Here is an 18,771-nt window from a genome sequence, read left to right on the forward strand (position 1 = left end):
AAAAAAGCTTATGAATGGCGTTTTCAAAGGAAAAATGATGAGAATGTTAGTCTAGAGGCAGGTAACTTTAGCGTTAATATACATTTGCTTGTCTGGGTTATAGGGATCATCATCTTTAGCAGCTACCACCCACACCTAGCAACTTTGCAAACACCAAACTGATTACGGTGAGTTAAAGCCAAATTCTTGTCAAACCAGATATTCTGCTGTAGATGTTTCCCAATCTCTTTTGGGCCACCCTGGCATTCTAAAAGAGGTAACATTATAGACAATGGACTCATTTCCAGTATTATAAGAGGTTTTCTGGGCCATCAGTGTGGCGATCTGAGCTTTGAACTTGAAACAGTTTCTTTGGGAATGAAGAGTTTTACTGAGAGAATTTACCATATGTTAGAGAAGACAGATTCACAAAAAATAAAATTGAAATTAATGACTGGTATTAACACATATGTCTAGCTCACAGAGCTGTATCTAGAAATCAGGTGCTCTTTATGGTGGTTTTCTAAATTAAGCAACTTTTAAGTAAAAAAAAAAGTGTGTATAGGTGTTTTGCCTGCATGTATGCCTGTGGACCATGTGTGTTGCCAGAGTCCAGCTCCAGCGGGGTTCTGTGCCACAGGACAGATGTGTGAAGTCGGCGAAGGAATGAAGTCTGACCACTGGATGTCTTTCAGCCTGATGACCCCGACTAGCTCAGGTCATCTTCATTTGTACAAGTTCTACTGCATTCAAACATGAGGAGTTTCAAATCATTTCTCTTTAATCATTTTCCAAGAATCATTAACATTTATTCATTTTAGTTTCTCTTCTTTCCCACTCCCTTGATGTCTTTGACCTTTACCCCAAATCATTATAATGCAAGCCAAATGTTTATATCCAGCTGGGTACATCTTATACTGTGCCCTAGCCAGCAGCAAACATGTGGTTACAAAATAAGAGATTTAAGCCCTATGATAAGTTCTTAACAGTATGAAATCAGCTGAGTGTATTGTCATGCCTAGGATATCATTTTTAGGTGTATACCAGTTTCTGAGTAATCTGTATGTCGCCTTTATTATGTTGATTACCAGTTATAATCCTATTTCTTATAAATTCTCAAACAGTAGTGATTAATACCTAACTCTAACTGTTGGGACTAAATTTCTGTTTTTCTTGGTAATTTGTTCATGTACTTTTTAAAGGAACTAGAAGTTTTAGATTTCCTTTATTGATACTTTGGCATTAGAAGAATATCCTGACGCCAGAGAAATGTCTGACCTTACATATCCTATGTCTTTTCCTTATATATTCCTATAAGTTTTTAATGTCATCTTTTAAGAAACCATTTTCCAAATTCTTAAATGCTTTGGAGTATATTTACTTATCTCTTTTTGGAATTGAATAAGCAATAATCATTTACCTTAGTGAGTTCCTCCTGCTTACTCAGGATGACTGCAAAGGCAGCCAGGGGCAACCGGAGAAACAGGTTTTTGTAACAAATCAGAGAAATTTAATTTTTCTGTAGAAGCTTTTGTTCCCAGTAAACTTAGGCATAATCATGACTAACAAAGCAAAACTAAGAGTTAAGCATAGCAAAAGTTAGAGAGACCAGTAGTCCATGAGCTCCTCAGGATCAGTGCAGAAGTCTGTGGTATTGTTTCCACAGGTCCTTGCCAAATGGATGGGATTCTCCAAAGGGCCTTGCCGTCTAAGGAGCTCCATTTGCAAAACATTTATGTGCTGTCCCCAGGGGTGACAGCAAAGCTTCCACCACTCATTTCTGAGCTTTGAACTTGAAACAGTTTCTTTGGGAATTTGAGACGTGGAAGAATGAAGAATTTTACTGAGAGAATTTACCATATGTTAGAGAAGACAGATTCACGAAAAATAAAATAGAAATTAATGACTGGTATTAACACATATGTCTAGCTCACAGAGCTGTATCTAGAAATCAGGTGCTCTTTATGTTGGCTTTCTAAATTAAGCAACTTCTAAGTGAAAAAAAAATATAGGTATTTTGCCTGCATGTATGCCTGTGTACCATGTGTGTGTCTGGTCCCCATGGAGGCCAGAGGGGGGCATTTGATCCCCTGGAATTGGAGTTACAGATAGTTGTTAGCCACCATGTAGATGCTGGAAATCAAACCTCCATCCTCTGGATGAACAATCAGTGCTCTTCAACTGTTTTAAATGAAAGTATTTTATTGAGTAGGGCTTTTTGAAATAGGATCTGATGTAGCCCATTCCGGCCTAAAACTCACTATAAAGCTGAGGCTGGCCTTGAACTCCTGATTTTCTTACTCTAATCTCCCAAGTGCTAGGAATTCAGATATATGTCACCATGCCTGGAAAATCATTTAAAACGACTCTTTTTAATTATTGAAAGAGTGTGGGGGTAGCTGGAGAGATTGCTTAAATCTTAAGAGTGCTTACCGTTCTTACTGTTCCAGCACTGACATGGTGGCTCACAATATCCTGTAACTCTAATTTTAGGTGATCTGATACCCTCTATTGGCGCCCTTGTGCTCCTGCAAGAACATGGTTTACATTAACTCCCATAGGCAAACATGTACACATACGTATGAATAAAATTTTTCTTAAAAATAGAATTGGTTGAGCCGGGCGGTGGTGGCGCACGCCTTTAATCCCAGCACTCGGGAGGCAGAGCCAGGCGGATCTCTGAGTTCAAGGCCAGCCTGGGCTACCAAGCGAGTTCCAGGAGAGGCGCAAAGCTACACAGAGAAACCCTGTCTCGAAAAACCAAAAAAAGAAAAAGAAAAAAAATAGAATTGGTTTATTGTGCATAGTCACATGTCTGATTGGGCAGGGAAATACTATGGGGATTATGGCTTTTGTAGCAAAGGGCAAAATGTATTAATTTTAATAAGGGAAGGAGGAAGTGTGGGGGATGTAGCTCAGTTGGCAGAATGCTTGCCTGGCATGCACCAAGTCTTGGGTCCTCTAAACTGTGTAAACTGTATAGACCATCTGTGGTGGTACAGTCCTGTAATCCCAGCATTCAGAAGATAGAGGCAGGAGGATCAGAAGTTGGGGGTATTCTCTGTTATGTAGGGAGTTGGAGACCAGCATTGGGCTACCTGATACCTTGTCTTTTTAAAAAAAAGAAAAGATGTGATGGCACAAAACTTCAATCCCAGCACTATGGTGGGGGTGGGAGTTGCATAATTAGGTGAATCTCTGAGGGTTTGAGACTAGCCTGCCCTACAGTCAGTTTAGGTCTGGCAGGGATACTACATAGTTTGTTGGTTTTTCGAGACAGGGTTTCTCTGTAGTTTTTGGTGCCTGTCCGGGAACTCAGTCTGTAGACCAGGCTGGCCTTGAACTCACAGAGATCTGCCTGGCTCTGCCTCCCAAGTGCTGGGATTAAAGGCGTGCACAACCACGGCCGGGCTCTTTTTTTTTTTAAAAAAAAAAAAACAACACAAGCTTTTTAAAAAAAAACTGCCTTTAATCCCAGCACTTGGGAGACAGGCATGCAGATCTATGTGAGTTGGAGGCCAGCCAGGTTAGTCTACAAAGCGAGTTCCAGGACAGCCAGAGCTACACAGAGAAACCTGTCTTGAAAAACAAACAACAACAAAAATGGACATGGTAATACACACCTTGAGTCCGAGCATTTGGAAGATAGATGCAGACTCTGTGAGTTGTTCCAGGCCAGCCTGTCTACATAGTTAACTCCAGGCTAGCCAGAGTTATATAATGAGACCCTGTCTCAAAAAGCCAAAATAAATAAAAAAGATGAAAATACTGTAAGTAAACTGAAGACATAGTAGCTGACTCCGCTCATTCCCACAGAAAGAAAAATTAAACACTATAAAAATGAAAATGTAGCCGGGCGGTGGTGGCGCACGCCTTTAATCCCAGCACTCGGGAGGCAGAGCCAGGCGGATCTCTGTGAGTTCAAGGCCAGCCTGGTCTACAAAGTGAGGTCCAGGAAAGGTGCAAAGCTACACAGAGAAACCCTGTCTTGAAAACCAAAAAAAAAAAAAAAAAAAAAATGAAAATGTAACTGAAACCTGACCTAGTGGCATGGGCCTGTTAATCCCTATACAGGAAGGAGGATCCAGAGTTTAAGTCTAAGCCTTAGAATGAGTTCTAGGAAAGCCCGGGCAACTCAGACTCAGAGAGATCTGCCTACCTCTACCTTCTGAGTGCTGGGACTAAAGGCATGTACCACTATGCCCCAAAATAATAGCTATTTTTGATTCCTAGTCTACTATAGCCCGTTAGCAGACATGTTACTTTGATGTTCACAACTTCAAGTGAGTATGAAGACTTGTTCCCTTTGACACATGCACAAACCGAGATTTAGATTAAGCCATCCGTTTGAGGATAGCCTGTAGTTAGGATAAGAAGCTGGGTTCAAAGTCATGTCTGAGTGGTGCTTGCCATTATCTTTAGGTACTGTCTCTCACTGTACTGCTCTCGGAGGTTTTTCTAGGCCGTGAATTTCAGGTTATTTTAAAGGACTAGGTGGTCAGAGTCTTGGAGCATGTTGACAGTCACACGTCAGCCTTGAAAGCGAAGTGGGCTGTGGCTGGACGGCAGAGTCCAGCACTGAGGTTCCGGGAAGCCTAGAGGGAGGAGCTGCGGGAGGTGGGGCCAAGGGACTACCCATCCCAGCATTCCGCGGGCTCCTCCCTGCGGAGCTCACGTCACGTGGGCGGGACAGGCGACATTCTGCCGTGGCGGCTGGGGGTTGCAGACCAGCGCTGTGGAGCGGGAGGAACAGCCTTGTCGCCGCTGATCCAGACTGTCCCATGATTTAAAATTTGGCTGGAATTTGTAAGTAAGCAAAACGAATACACAACTTTACCGTGTTTTAGTGTCTGAACTGCTATTTTCTCCTCTCAAAAGGTCTTTGAGAAAGGATCCCTCCCCACCCCCACCTCCCTACGGCACAAACAGAAATCGAGGTAGGTTGGGATGGGTACATAATTTCCGGGAGGGTGCTGAAAGTCTACCTGGAATCTTTCAAGCATAAAACAAAACAAGGTGAGAGTAGATTTTGGGTGGAGACTTCAGGAAAGAAGTAGAATTACTTATTAAGTTTGGAAATGTAAAGAATTCTTACTGTAGGCGTCCGTTTCTCTTTATCTCTGCATACCAGGGTCCTAGTAGTCATTCTAACTCTTAAAAGATAGAACATTTGCGTTTTTCAGTTGCTAATAGGACTGAAAGGGACTAACTTCGGAGTGTTTTTGTTTTTAGAGACAGGGTTTTTCTGTGTAGCCTGGCCAAGAACTCACAGAGATCCTCCTGCCTCTGCCTGTCCGCCCGGCTAACTTTGAAGTTTTAATAAGACCTATAATTATTTTGCTTACCTATATATGTACTTAGCTGTGTTTCATACCCATTTTTAAAAAAAGTTCATTCTTTTTCTTTCTTTGAACAGAATCTGTAATACTCTCTGCGTTGTCAGATTTTATGCTTGTTTTCATAGATCGAGGGATGAGTTAACTTTTTAAATTAAATATGCCCGTTTTGTTTGCGTTACTTGTTTCTCCCCTCCCAAGACAGGGTTTCTGTTTGTAGCCCTGGCTGGCCTGGAACTCAAGAGATCCCCAGGCCTCTGCCTCTGGAGTGCTCCGATCAAAGGTGTGCCCCACCACACCCAAGTGCCTGTCCTTAGGATTTAAAATAGTTTATTTAAATATCTGAGAGGTTTTGCTTGTTTTGTTTTTAAAGGCTACAACAGGGTCCAGAACTACAAGTTCTAAATGTTCTGGGAAGCTTTTTGCATTGGGATAGTTTAAGGCAAACGACCTGACTTTCATTACGGAAACTTTTGAGGCTCTTTCTTAAGTAATGTTGATACATTGTTGATACAATGTTAATACAGAGTCCACAACTAGATAACCAATTTTGCTGCAGTTATGATGTGACCTTGGCTGACTCATGTGAGCTTTTTTTTTTTCTTTTAAGTTTCCCTCCCAATGTAGAGATACCACACTGAGAGCTTCTGTAAAAACAGGTAACCAGAATTTAGATCCTTACTTGAGAAATAGAGTAGTGTTTTGATTGGTTTGGGGGTTTTTTAATTTATTTTTCTGAGGCCGGGTCTCTGACTTATTTGGACCCCACAATTAGACCATTTTAGCCTCGAACTCAGAGATCCACCAGATTCTGCCTCCCACGTCCTGGGATTAAAGAGTTGTGCCCCCATGCTTGGCTATGTTTCAATTGTGCATTTATCATAGATTTTGTGCAGTAAGACAAGCATTTGTCAATAGAGTATCTTGAACAGTGGTTATATACACGGACTTTGGAGTCACAGCTGATCGGACGGACTTCCTGGTCTGTCAGGCTCCCTCGCTGGCCTGAGGATCTTAGGACTTTGGCAGATAACTTCTGAGCCTGTTTCCTTATTAGTAAAGTGGGAGTTGTAGGGTTGTTCAGAATATTAAATGAAATTTAAATACAGAAGGAGAAACAGCTATTACTAGTATCACTAATTGGGTTTCTTTGCTGTATACTAGGTAATCCAGATAGAACTGAAGAAAGTTCACCTGTAATTTCATTCCTTCTACAGATCAAATTGTATTGCTTTTTTGAATTACTTTTTAAATTCATTTATTTTACATCCGACCGAAGTTTCCCCTCCCTCCTTCCCTCCCAGTTCTCCATCCCTGTGTATTGCTTTTTAGTTGCTTTAGTGCTTGACAAAACCAAATTTAGAACGTTGGTTTTGCCTTCTGAAGGTGTAGGCAGCACTGATGGAGCCACCCAGATTTGCTCTATTCTGATTTACTAGAAGAGAGCAGCAGCACTTTATTTAGTGCCCTTTCCGTTTACTAGCTACAGTTTCTGAGACCTTTCTGTACCTTGGTAGTGCTCTGTGTCTCATGTGACTGTCACACCGCCTCGGCTGCCTGGGTGGTGTTAGCCCACTTGTGGTTAAGAAGGCCCACAGCATAAGGAGAGGATTCAAGTCGGCACAGGAGCAGTCATTCAGGCTCAGCAGTAGAGGGGATGGATAGCTGTTGGTTCTGTTTGTGGATGGTGGGTCCTGTCTGTAGACGGGAGTTATCCTAGGGAACTTGTTAGCATAAAAGTTGCAGTGTGTATGCTTTGTAACTACGTGGCCCACTGTTTAACATTTTATAGGGAAATACTGAGAATAGTAGTGTCTCTAATGCTTTAGAAGAAGAATCCAGTCACCTGTGGGTTTATTAATGGTGGCTATGAAAACATAATTCATATTCAAGGCATGTTATAAATTATTCTTTGAAAATGAGCAATTAAACAGGATTTTATAATAAAGGGAGCTAACTTTTTTCTTCTTTGTAGGACCTGAGTTATCCCAGTATGCAGGTAAAAAGTCAGGTGTGGAGGTGCTTGCCTGGAACCTCAGCCTAGCTCCAGGTTCAGTGAGATATGCTGTCTCACAGGATCGTCTGGCAAGCATATTAAATTTTGGCATGAGTTCCTCAGGTTTTCAGAGATTCAGAGATAATGTGTCTGAATTTGTAGTTCTGATGCACTCCCATGAAGTGCTAATGATTCTCAGATGATGAATATAGTAAAGAAAGAAATGACTGGGCAGTGGTGGCATACGCCTTTAACCCAGCACTCAGGAGGCAGAAGCAGGCGAATCTCTGTGAGTTGGAGGCCAGCCTAGTCTACAGAGCGAGTTCTAGGACAGCCAGGACTGTTACATAGAGAAACCTTGTCTCAGGAAAACAAACAAGAAAGAAAGAAATGGAGTGTTAGTGGTAAATGGTACAGTGGCACAAGCCTGTAATACCAGCCACTCAGGAAGTTGAAGGAGGAAGATCTTAAGTTCAAGGACAGCCTGAGCAACATGATGAGGCTTTTAAAAAGTAGTTATTGTCTTGCTTGTCACTTTGATGATGTCCAATAGAAGTGGACATTCGGATCTGGTTTTTGAAAAGCTTGTTGGAAGGACAGTAGCCAGTTTTAAGAGTCTTCTAATGGCCAAGTTAAAACAGTGTGAAGAGCAAATTGAATGATGATAGTATGGAATTTAAACCCATAAAATACATATTTGTGAATCCTTACTGATAACAGCTTACTGAGTAGGTGAGTGAATGGAGAAGGAATAACTCACTCACTCTGACAGAAGAACTTCATAAACAAAGCAGGCAAGAAGGAAATAGGAAGCCACCATTAGACAAGCAGTACTGTAGGCATTATTTCATGTAACATTTGCCTGTGGTGCTAGTGGGTGAAAGCCAGAGGAGAATCAGGGTAACTGCACAGTCTTAAAGTGTCTCTCCTAAGATAATCATTAACTGCAAAAGAAAACAGTCACTTGACAGTGGGGATAGTGTGCAAACCTAGGGGTCAAGGTTTATATCCACAAGACACAGGCACAGCATGAACCTAATAATATGATGGCTGAGGACTTGTTGTTTCTTCAGTTTGGGTTCTTTTATAAACTTTCTGTCTTCCAAATCACAGTAAAATATAACACAAACTTAAACAGGCAGACTCTGTCCAAACTGATGCTGTTCTTCCAGACTATCAAGGTCACAAAAGACAAGGTAAAATTGAGAAACTTAATATTAGAGATGGAGGAGAAATAAAAACCAAATGAAATGTGGGATCTGTTTTAAACGTGAAGATTTTTTCCAAAGTTCTTGGAGAGATTTGCTGATACAGATTTCAGATAATTAGGTCCTTTAACATAAAACTGGTTGCTGGACTTTGGGGGAAGCAAGGTAGGAGATCCAACAGCAGACTGTAGAACCCAGGAAATCCTTACATTTATAGATTTAGCAGCTTAGAGAAGGTACTAGATAGGATGTAAGACCTTAATTTAGGAAGCTAATCCTATTGGTCACTATGCCTTGTGGGTATTACAGGAGCTGCTTAGCAGTTTAGGGAAGATAGCAGGGAGAATATGAGGGGTGGTGATTCCCCCTACAAGGGTAGCCTCTTGATCCTCAGGCTTGATCCTGGCTTTGACCTGAGAACAGAAAAAGAACATTAACAGGAAAACAGGGGAAATTTTAATGTGACTTCATTAATAGAGCGATGTTAAATTTCTTGGTTTTAATCATTTCACCTTATATCAGATACTGAATGAAGCATGTGAGGAAACTGCATCGTTTCTGAAACTTTTCTATGTGTTGGTAGAACCAGGTATGTTGGTAGTGCATGTTCAAGGCCAGCCAGGGCCACACGGGAAGACCCTGTCTATAACCCCAGCCCTTTGAATAGGGGGTATGGGATAGGAGGGGGAGAAACAGGAAGATGCTTGGCCCCCAGCCTACCTTCTAGTTCAGCGAGAGAAGACCCTGTCTCAAGCAATACAGAGCAGGTTGTGTAATCCACAGCTTCAATCCCAGCATTGGGAGGTAGAGGCAGTCTAGGCAGATCTGAGTTTGAGGCCCAACAAGGTTACATAAAGATATGTAAGGATAAAATATTTAAAAGACTAGATATGAGCTGGGGTGTGGGGTGGCGCTCGCCTTTAATCCTAGCACTTGGGAGGCAGAGCCAGGTGGATCTCTGTGAGTTCGAGGCCAGTCTGGTCTACAGAGTGAGTTCCAGGACAGGCTCCAAAGCTACACAGTGAAACCCTGTCTTGAAAAACAAAAAAACAAACCAAACCAAAAAAAAAGACTAGATGTGAGTAAATAAGCTAGGCATGGTGGTGCATACTTTCATTCCCAGCACGGGGGGAGGGGGGCGCAGAGGCAGGCTGATTAGAGTTCGAGGCCAGCCTGGTCTGCAAAGTGAGTTCCAGGGCTACACAGAGAAACCCCAAACCAAAGCAAAAAACAACAACAAAACAAGTGAGTGAATAATAAGATGTGCAGAGAGTATCTGTAATCCTAGTAGTCAGAAGGCTGAGGCTGGAGGACTGAGTTCAAGTTTGGGTTACATAACAAGACTCCAGAAAAAAGTAATTATGGAAGTTGAAGGACAGTTGGGGGTCATAATCAAGTCTCACTGAGGCTGACACAGGAGAGGCTCCAATTGAGGCCAGATTGGGTTAACAGAAGTATGTATAGTATATGAACTGCTCCAGGCATCTAGTTTCTATATTAAAAACTTCCCTAAGGAGGTATTGGAGTGTTTCCCCCTAGTTTAAACTCCCCCTTTCACACCACCTTTCAGGTACCCCAGAACACTTGTTTACACATTGTTACCAGTTAGTGAAGATAATATACCCAGGATATTGCAATATAGACAGATAATAACAAACGTAGATGCAGCAACCTTTTACAAAAAAGAAATAAACAAGTTTGGCATTGGGTCAAGAAGCGGCCCATTAGCTTTAAAGGTTTGGTTGTTGGTGTTTTAAACTGAAACTCTAGAATTTGAGCCAAGGAGTTTAATCAGGGCAGAGTAGGTGCAGCTGTGCCAATAAAAGTCTGATTCTTTATGCTTGTTTCCCTCCTCCCCACATAAGTATGCTTGCAATGTGCACATGCATGCTCTCTTGGACATGCGCCTGTCCACACCTGTTTTGTCAGGTCCTGGAGCAAAAGAACATTTGCAGCTGTTTTCTAGCTTAGCATATTTCCCAGTTGTCCACTGTTGGGAAGAAAAATGTGTGTGCTCAGTAGTGAAGATATAAATCCTTACTGACCCATCTAAATTCAGAACTAAGTGTGGAATATGAAGCTCTTATCATTTTACTTTGTGGATAAACTTAGTGAAACTTAGCGTGGTGGCACACGCCTTTAATCAGGAGGCAGAGGCAGGCAGATCTGAGTTTGAGGCCAGCCTCGTCTACAGAGCAAGTTCTGGGACAGCCAGGACTATACAGAGAAATCCTGTCTCAAAAAAAACTTGGTGAAACTGTTATACAAAAGGTAGACAATTACAGTTATTTACTAACCTTAGTAAATAACTTAAAATACTTAAAATTATAATCTCTCCAGTCCCCCAAAGATGTTTTTTTAAATTTTATTCATAATATATAGATCAGTAGTATCAATGGCAGATTTGGGCTGGGGCATCATGGCATACACCTTGAATCTCTGTTAATGTGAGGCCAGCCTGGTCTACATGGGGAAACTCCAGGTCAGTCAGGCTGTGCAGTGAGACCCTGTCTCAAAAACAAATAGGCAAGCAGACATTGTCGTAAGGCAGGTTTGGTTAGGAATGTAGCTTAGTTGGTAGAGTGCTCACCTAGCGTGCTACGGTTTCTGCCCCTAGTGCCGCAGAAACCAGAAGTGGTGGGTATGCCTGTAATCCTACCACTCCTGAAGGCCAGCCTGGGCTACATGAGATCGTGTCTAAAAACAAAACAGTGGGGAGTGTGGGGCTGGAGAGATGCTTAGTGGTTAAGAACACTGGCTGCTCTTCTAGAGGACCCGAGTTTGAGTCCCAGCACCTCTGTGGCAGTTCACAAATGTCTGAACAGTTCCATGGGATCTGATACCCTTTTCTGGCCTCTGTAGGCACCAGGAGTGCATATCGTACACATACATACATGAAAGGAAACACCCATACACACAAAATGTAAAAATACATATCTTAAAAAAAACAGATTTGGGGTTTTATACTTAACATTTATTAAGGAGAATGAAACGGGATCAGGCTAAATTTTTTAACTCATGTAAATCTGTTGCTGTTAATTGATGTACGCATTTCAGTGGATTTAAATAGAATTCAATTTTTCTGTTGTTAGGGAGAACATTTCTATTTACCCCTGGCTGGCTGGAACTTGTAGTCCTAGCGCTTCTGCCTGCTAATTGCTCATGTTCTCAAACAAAAAGGCAGATCTGTGTTTTGTGCAGTATCTGGGTTACATGGAAACTTTTTAAGCTTTGGTTTTGGCCCACTGTTTTCTTGTTTCTTTTTGTTTTGTTTTGTTTTGGTTTTGATTGTTTTTTGCTTTTTGTTTCCCTGACTGTCCTGGAACTCACCTTGTAGATTAGGCTGGCCTCAAACTCAGTGAACAGCCTGCCTTTGCCTCCTGAGTGCTGGGATTAAAGGGGTGTGCTGCTATGCCCAGCCTGCCCGCTGTGTTTGTGATCAGTTTGTTTGCTGGCTTTGTCTATGCATGTTACTAAATGTCCTGTGATCTCTGTGGGTGACTTTTCTTTTAAAAAGCTCGTGTAAAGTTCAGTAAGTTTTCAGCTGTAATAATGATTCCAGTCTAGACTCGGGAAGTGTGGAAGATTATTTTCTCTGTATGTGTCTTAATTGACATTGTGCCTCACATAAGGCAGTTTTTGATTTTTGGTTGTTAGTTTGTTTTTTCAATCATATTTCTATGAAGACGTAGTCCTTAGAATTTGTAGGAAAAGCAATGATACCTACTCTCTGGGCCTCTTTGTTTTTTGAAGCAGGGATTCACTGTGGCATCCAGGCTGTCTTGACACTTGTGATCCTCCTGCCTCTTGCCTTTGAGTACAGGGATCTGAGCACACGCCACAGTGTCTGATAGGGTCCTCTGTATCCCAGTGTTCAACACCTGTTAGCCTCTGGGCAGGGTCACTTCCTCTTGTCATTGGTGCGGAAGGCTGGCTTTGCCTGTGTCTTCTCTCTCTTACTGCTGTTTCTGATACTTGAAGTTTTACAGTAATGAATAGAGATGCTGTAAGCCATTAGGATTTATGATAGAGAGAGCATCTTTGTTCTCCACCTAGTTACAAGAAGGAAGAAAAATGGGCTCAGTGGTCAAGTGCACATGTGAGCGAACCCTGGATTCAGCTCCCAGTATGGGAGTGATGGAGCTTCCTCAGATCCCGTTCGCTTCCCTCTCCTATCAAAGAGAAGTTATGGTGCTGCTAAGCTTCCCATTTAGCTGTATTGCATGTACTCCTGGACAAATAATAGTTTTTCGTGCTTTTGAAACTCTGTAAGTGGAAAATTTATATAAGAATGTGTGTATTTATATGTATTTTTTTTTTGTACTTTTATTTTTTTAACTCAGCAGTTTGGATTTCATCTGTGTTTGTATGTTACATTCTGTGGCAGTATCTTATCTCAGTTTATTCATCCATCTTATTTGTGGACATGTAGCCTTTAGTTTACTGTTACACTGGGCTACCATGGAGGTTTTACTTATGCCTTTGAAAGCGTCTATGAGGAATTCTCTTGAGTGTATTCCTGAAGAGTATGTGAGGTTACAAAAAATGGATTTCTTTAGCTTATTGGGTACTGACTAATTTCCAAAGTGGTTATATTAATTCACACTCCTAGCATTAGTGTAGAGATTCCAGTTGTCCCGTACCTTCACTTACTTCTTCTTTAAGACTGGCAAGATGACTCGGGGGGAGAGGCACTTGTCATCCAGCCTGACGACGACCTACCTGGGATTCACATCCTAGGCCCCTGACCTCCATGTGTCTGCTGTGGCATGTCTGTGCCCATGCACATCCACAAAACAGATGAAATGTAGAAATATATTAAAGACATACTTGTGATGGGGACTAAAATCCCTGTAATAAGGAGTGAGGCTCAAAAGTCCCGGCTCTCGGCGGTCCATGCTTTAGTGACAGAGCGGGAACAGTTATGAGAGCCGCTGTCAACAGGTCAAGGAAATCTGCTGGTCCTGGCTTCACTCCCAAGTACTTGCTTAGAAATATTTCCAGAAACTGAGGACCTGAATTGGTAGCCTGGTACCCAGTTACCTGGCCTCAAAAAGCACATCATTCTTGGTATGCTGACTCTGGTCTCCCATCAGAGTGTGGCCCTGCCTTTATAGTGTCGTCAGGGGCTTGCTTGCTTTTCACTCTGTTGTTGAAAAATTCTCGAGACTCTAAGAGCACTGCTTCGCTGGGTAGTGCCAGCGCTGTTGTTCCTCCTGCTTTCAAGACCCCTGTTACATTGTTTCAGTGTCCCTGTTCTCACATGATTGAGCCTCGGGATTTATAAAAACTACTGGAGGGCGGCAGGGCACATACTGTAATTTGATAAACTGACACTTCCTCTACAGCCATCTTGATCCATGTGTCCCACTTCCCTACCTTGTGTGTGTTACATTCGGGGTCATGAGAGTAGCTCGGGTCTGTTAGGATTTTTCCTGGTTAGATTGAAGCCTATGTTGGAAAGGCTGTCATAGTTACTGGTACCTATATGTTAAGGGAAAGAAAGAAAATCTACACCAATCCTCATATAAATCCTGAGTGATTCAGAACCCATCCCAGTGCCCAGAAGAGGTTGGGTGGGTTTGACCTAAATTAAGTTATGGGGAAACCCATGAGACTGTTGTCATCTCCTTTGACTGATGCAAATAATTCTCACATGCATGTTTCTAATATTGTGAGCAACTGCAAAGCCCATATGAGTTTATCATTTGCAGGTATGTGACGCATTCCCAGACCATCCTGCAAGCTCAACGCCAGCTCCTTCTGTGACTGGGTCCAGATACAGGTCCTTTCAAGACTGACTTCATTGGATCTACTGGCAAGGACCCCACCAGGTTTTCCTGACCTACTACGTCACTGTAAAGAGCCATCGGGCAAGAGGGCCAGCATCAACAGAAGACGCACTGCGTCTGTCAGCGCCTCTGCTTCACCAGGCATAATAACCTTACCAGCAGTGCAGAGTACCTTGTGGGACACCATCACCCGCTGATACTGCTGCTGCTGCTGAACAGTTCAGACTAGAGGTCTGGCTTTCCTTAAGACGCTGGGATTTGAAGGAGCTATTCTGTGATCTGTGCTTCTAGTAAGTGACTGATAGTATTCTAGACTGGACTGGTCCGTGAGTACAGAGACTGAGTTGCAATTAAGTGAAAAATAGAATACAAGATCTTGAAGAACTGCACTAAGGTGCAAGCCAGATTTAACACTCCAGTGCTGTGAACTGAGAAGTTGCTAAGGAAACCTGTCACAGGACTGATTGTCGCCGCTTACTGCCTTTCTCTCTGTGTCCTTGTTGCCTTTTGCTGTTACACTGCTTGTGCTGTCTTTCTAAGCCCAGATGTTCTCCGATAACTCCCACTGCCCTGACTGTGGGCAGCAGTGGTTCCCTAGTTTAGAACTAGGGCATTGGTTATACCAAACTGAACTTGTTGAGAATGAATGTTACCAAGTGTTCTTAGACCGTATTAACCGAGCTGATTATTGTCCTGAATGCTATCCTGACAATCCTGCTAATAGAAGCCTTGTTCTGCCTTGGTCTTTCCCACTTGAGTGGGCACCTCAAAATCTCACCAGGTGGACCTTTGAGAAAGCTTGCCACCCATTTCTTCTGGGTCCGCCACTGGTTAGAAAAAAGATACACGACTCCAGAGTAGCTGGTTTTAATCCTGCATTACAGTTAATCTTGACCAGAACAGACAAAACCTTAAACAAGAAACTTGGCCAAAGCAAGTGACTTCTGTAACAGAATCATGAATTCTTCCAGGGCTTTGTGTTCATAGCCTAGGGGAGATGAATAGTAACTTGTTTCTGTTTTCTTTCTCTTTTTCTTTCTCTCTTAATTTTTTTTAAGGTGCTGGGGATTGAATCTGGGTGCCCTTATGCATGCTAGGCAAGTGCTCTTCCACTGAGTTTAACCCGAGGCCCCTCTAAATCCGACTCAGACTGTCACTACTTGGTCTACTGCTTGACTTGTTGGGTCTGCTTCTGCGATCTATGCATTTTGTTTTTTGTTTTTTAGCATAAGTTTAGTCAGTATTGCAGACTATTTACCTAGAACCAAACTAACCTGTAGTCCAGACAAATGCTTTAGAACTAGATTGCCCCTCCTAAGTATTGATGAGATAATGTGGGCTGGAGGGGAGGCCCCATGCTGTATGCCCCATTAACTTTTTCTAACAGCAACTTTTATGAGAACACATTCTTGTAGCTGGATTCTAGATTATTCTAGTAAATTTTAATACACTACATTGTTCTAGACTTCTCTTCTTAGACATCGATCAGTAGTGAAGGAGATGTGTATGTTTATAAAATTTGTTCACATATCTATTGACACTTTTATCCTCAGCATAAGTGTTACAGTGTTGATAGCTGGTCCTTTCACATTCTGTTTGTCAATACCTACAGAGGTTACGAAAAAGGGTTGAGAAAGCTGCCAGTTTACACTTACTTGTCTCTCCATAACCAAAGACTGCTGTCTTGTGGTGACTGAATTTAACGTCCTCCTATGGAAATGGAAAAATAACCTGTGCTATGAAATTCAGAACAAATGGTAAAGCTTGACTCCATATAATTTAAGACTAGTCTAGTGGATGCTTTTGACATAAGAATGTGTTGCTGAGCATTGGCCACATTCTGGGGTTCTCCTGTTCATGGAAATCATGGAATCAGATTTGGAGTTAAGCAACTAGAAAAAGCTCCTGGGAACATCTGAGAAGCCACTGAACAATTTTTAAATCCCACTTAAGATTCTAGGTGATCCACTGCTTGTGTAGCAGCGAAAATGTCGTCAAGGACCTGGTTCTTCTCTTTGCTCCCCTGGGGTTCTTAGGGGGGTTGCCTTTGTTTTCATAGTTCTTGAAATGAGTTCAGTTATGCTTTGTTGTGCCAGACTGTAGGGGGCACGTGGCTTTCTTTCTTACAAGTCTTAATTTGGAAATAAAATCTTTCTGAAACGTCTCAGCAGATTTTTTTTTTTTTTAATCTCATTAGCAGGTACTGGTTGACACTAGTCTGAGGAAAAACTTGGCAAAGGAGAAGATTGGCCTTGCCCTGATATGGCACATTGCCTCTGCTGATAAAACTGTCATCTTTTAAGGGGGGACATGGAAGAATGAATAGCTGTCGATATGCACCAAATCTTGCCTTCCACATCTTGTGAAATCTGGTTTTTGTCTGTCTCTATAAAGATTGTATTCTAGTGAGCCACTGTTGTGTCTGCCTATGCCCATCATGGTGGAGGCTCTCTCCTGGTACATTGCTGAATAAACTGTGTGGACTGCCAACTTGAACACTAGTCAGTCATTAACTTGCAGTGAGGCACTCCCTCACTGTTTGTCCTAAAGCTCTTCCCAAGACAGCCTTTTTAGAGGCTACTATTGCCTCTTCATTAGTTAAGAATGCCTAGGCCCCAAGGACGTATGCTAAGATTCCACATGTCTAAGATTGAAACATTAGCAAAATAGAAACCAATTTTTGTTTTAACCAACTTTTTAACTAGTAGTATCAACATACAAAGAATTTATACCATTGAGTTCTCTAAACAAGCAGCAACTGGACATACTTTTAAATTTAAAATTTCTTAGTCTATAAACTATTGTGAGGAGTCTATGGACCATACACTGAGACCTGCACCAGTACATCCATAGTATGTGCTTAATCTAGCTTAAGAGGAGAGCCTGATGAACTCTGAATACTGCAAGTGACAAGTTGAGCAATTAATCAGAAATGGTCTGTCTTCTTCAGCAGCTCTGGGTGATGACATTGTAGAACTACATGAGTATATGGGCCAGAGAAAGGACTCGTCATTTTGTCTTCACATGTACATAAAATGCCAGTATGTAATAAGCTACTAGAAACCATTGTCACATGGAAGAGCTAAAATTGAGCAGAGAAGGAAATTTGGGAAGCCTTTGGTAGCTTAGGTCTTTGGAATATTTTTAAAAATACTTTTAGAATGCTGTGTAGATTAGAACACTTCCAGTAAATATGAATAATGGATTTTACCAAAATATTAATTTGATTAAATTCTAATGATTAAAATCAAAATGATCTGAGATACTCAGTGTTTTGTGCTTGCTACAATGTTTTCATAGTGTGGATAATGATAATGACATAATGATAACATTTTTAAAATGACCATCATAACTTCCCGTTATTCTCTGGCAGATTTGGGAACAGAAACATTGGGGTGGACTGGAAGAAAAATAGTCTTCAGAGACTGCTCTTACTGTGTGTGAGTGACTGAGGTTATAGTCTCCAAGTTACAGGGAGAGGAACCTCAGCCAAACAAATAAGCAAATCTAAGGCTATGGCATCCAAGGGATATGACAGCCTGCATATCATGGCAATCTGAAAAAGTTAGGTGAGCCACCTCTTTCCAGTCTCCATGAATTTTTGACAACACAGCTTGAAAACTGCTTTTTTGGGTTTTTTTTTGTTTTTTTTTTTTTTCTTTTTGCGATGAGTCTGGTCTCAAAACTCGAGAGATCTGCTTGCCTCTGCCTCTGCTTCCCTAGAGCTGGGATCACAGGCATGCACCACTAAGCCCAGTAAAAACTACTTTTTATGAGGGAAAAATAGTAGCTTTTCAGCTTCTGGATTTCTATTCTAATTCTATTAGATGGCCTTGGGCACTTGAACTGGCTTCTTCAAGTGTGAGACTGATCGTACCTGCCTCATACTATGATATACTCTACCGGTCACATGACAGGAAATGTTTAGGACAATGAAGCTGAAACTAGAGCTAGAGGACAAAGTCGTAATAACAAGTCGAGCCAGTTAGAACTTGATGCTCGAATCATCAAAAACTTAAATCTGATGGGAGGACGCGATTGGTCTTGGGGCGAGAGTAGGAGTTGTGAGTCACGTGATCTCAGGTCTGAAGGTTGAGAGGCCGGGAGGAACAATGACCCAGGGTGGATGTAGCATCTTTTGTAGCTTAACTGGTAGATATCAATGTGATACAAATTGGTGTTACCAGAGACTTTCTGCAGCATTGAAAATAAGCATTTTGAATAATGTTGTGGATCTGAGCTGGTGGGCATGGTAGTGCAGGCCTTCAATCCCGGCACCGGGGAGGCAGAAATAGGCAGATTTTTATGTGTTCAAGGACAGCCTGGTCTACCTACATAGTGAGCTCCGGGCCAGCCAGCCACCTTGCCTGGAGGATAGGGGAGTGTTGAAGAATCTGCATATTTACTCAGACTGTATATACTAGAGTCCCAGTTCAAACCTAGATTAACTGTACCAGAGT

The 18,771-nt window shown here is 42.0% G+C and overlaps 2 protein-coding genes across 7 annotated transcripts in view; both read left to right on the plus strand.

Moving 5' to 3' along the window:
• The window catches only part of LOC128109823 (torsin-1A-interacting protein 2-like), a 38,570-nt gene that overhangs the window by 2,768 nt on the left and 17,031 nt on the right, over positions 1-18,771 (plus strand). The window contains exon 1 of one of the 6 annotated variants that reach the window (XM_052737261.1): positions 4,673-4,785. The exons of 2 other annotated variants lie outside the window; for them this stretch is intronic. The gene's annotated coding sequence lies outside the window, so the exon portion shown is untranslated. Of the gene's footprint in view, positions 1-4,672; positions 4,786-14,486; positions 14,602-16,932; positions 17,881-18,771 lie in introns of those variants that run through there. 3 more of the 6 variants (XM_052737259.1, XM_052737260.1, XM_052737262.1) reach the window with 3 other exon arrangements.
• LOC128109825 (torsin-1A-interacting protein 2) lies at positions 14,600-16,475 on the plus strand. Its single transcript, XM_052737269.1, has one exon. The coding sequence runs from the start codon at positions 14,857-14,859 to the stop codon at positions 15,250-15,252; it is 396 nt and encodes a 131-aa protein (XP_052593229.1). The 5' UTR covers positions 14,600-14,856; the 3' UTR covers positions 15,253-16,475.

Source organism: Peromyscus californicus, unplaced genomic scaffold, assembly GCF_007827085.1.
Source record: "Peromyscus californicus insignis strain IS unplaced genomic scaffold, ASM782708v3 Scaffold_14__1_contigs__length_90479793_seg_2, whole genome shotgun sequence".
In the NCBI taxonomy this organism is placed as follows: Eukaryota; Metazoa; Chordata; class Mammalia; order Rodentia; family Cricetidae; genus Peromyscus; species Peromyscus californicus.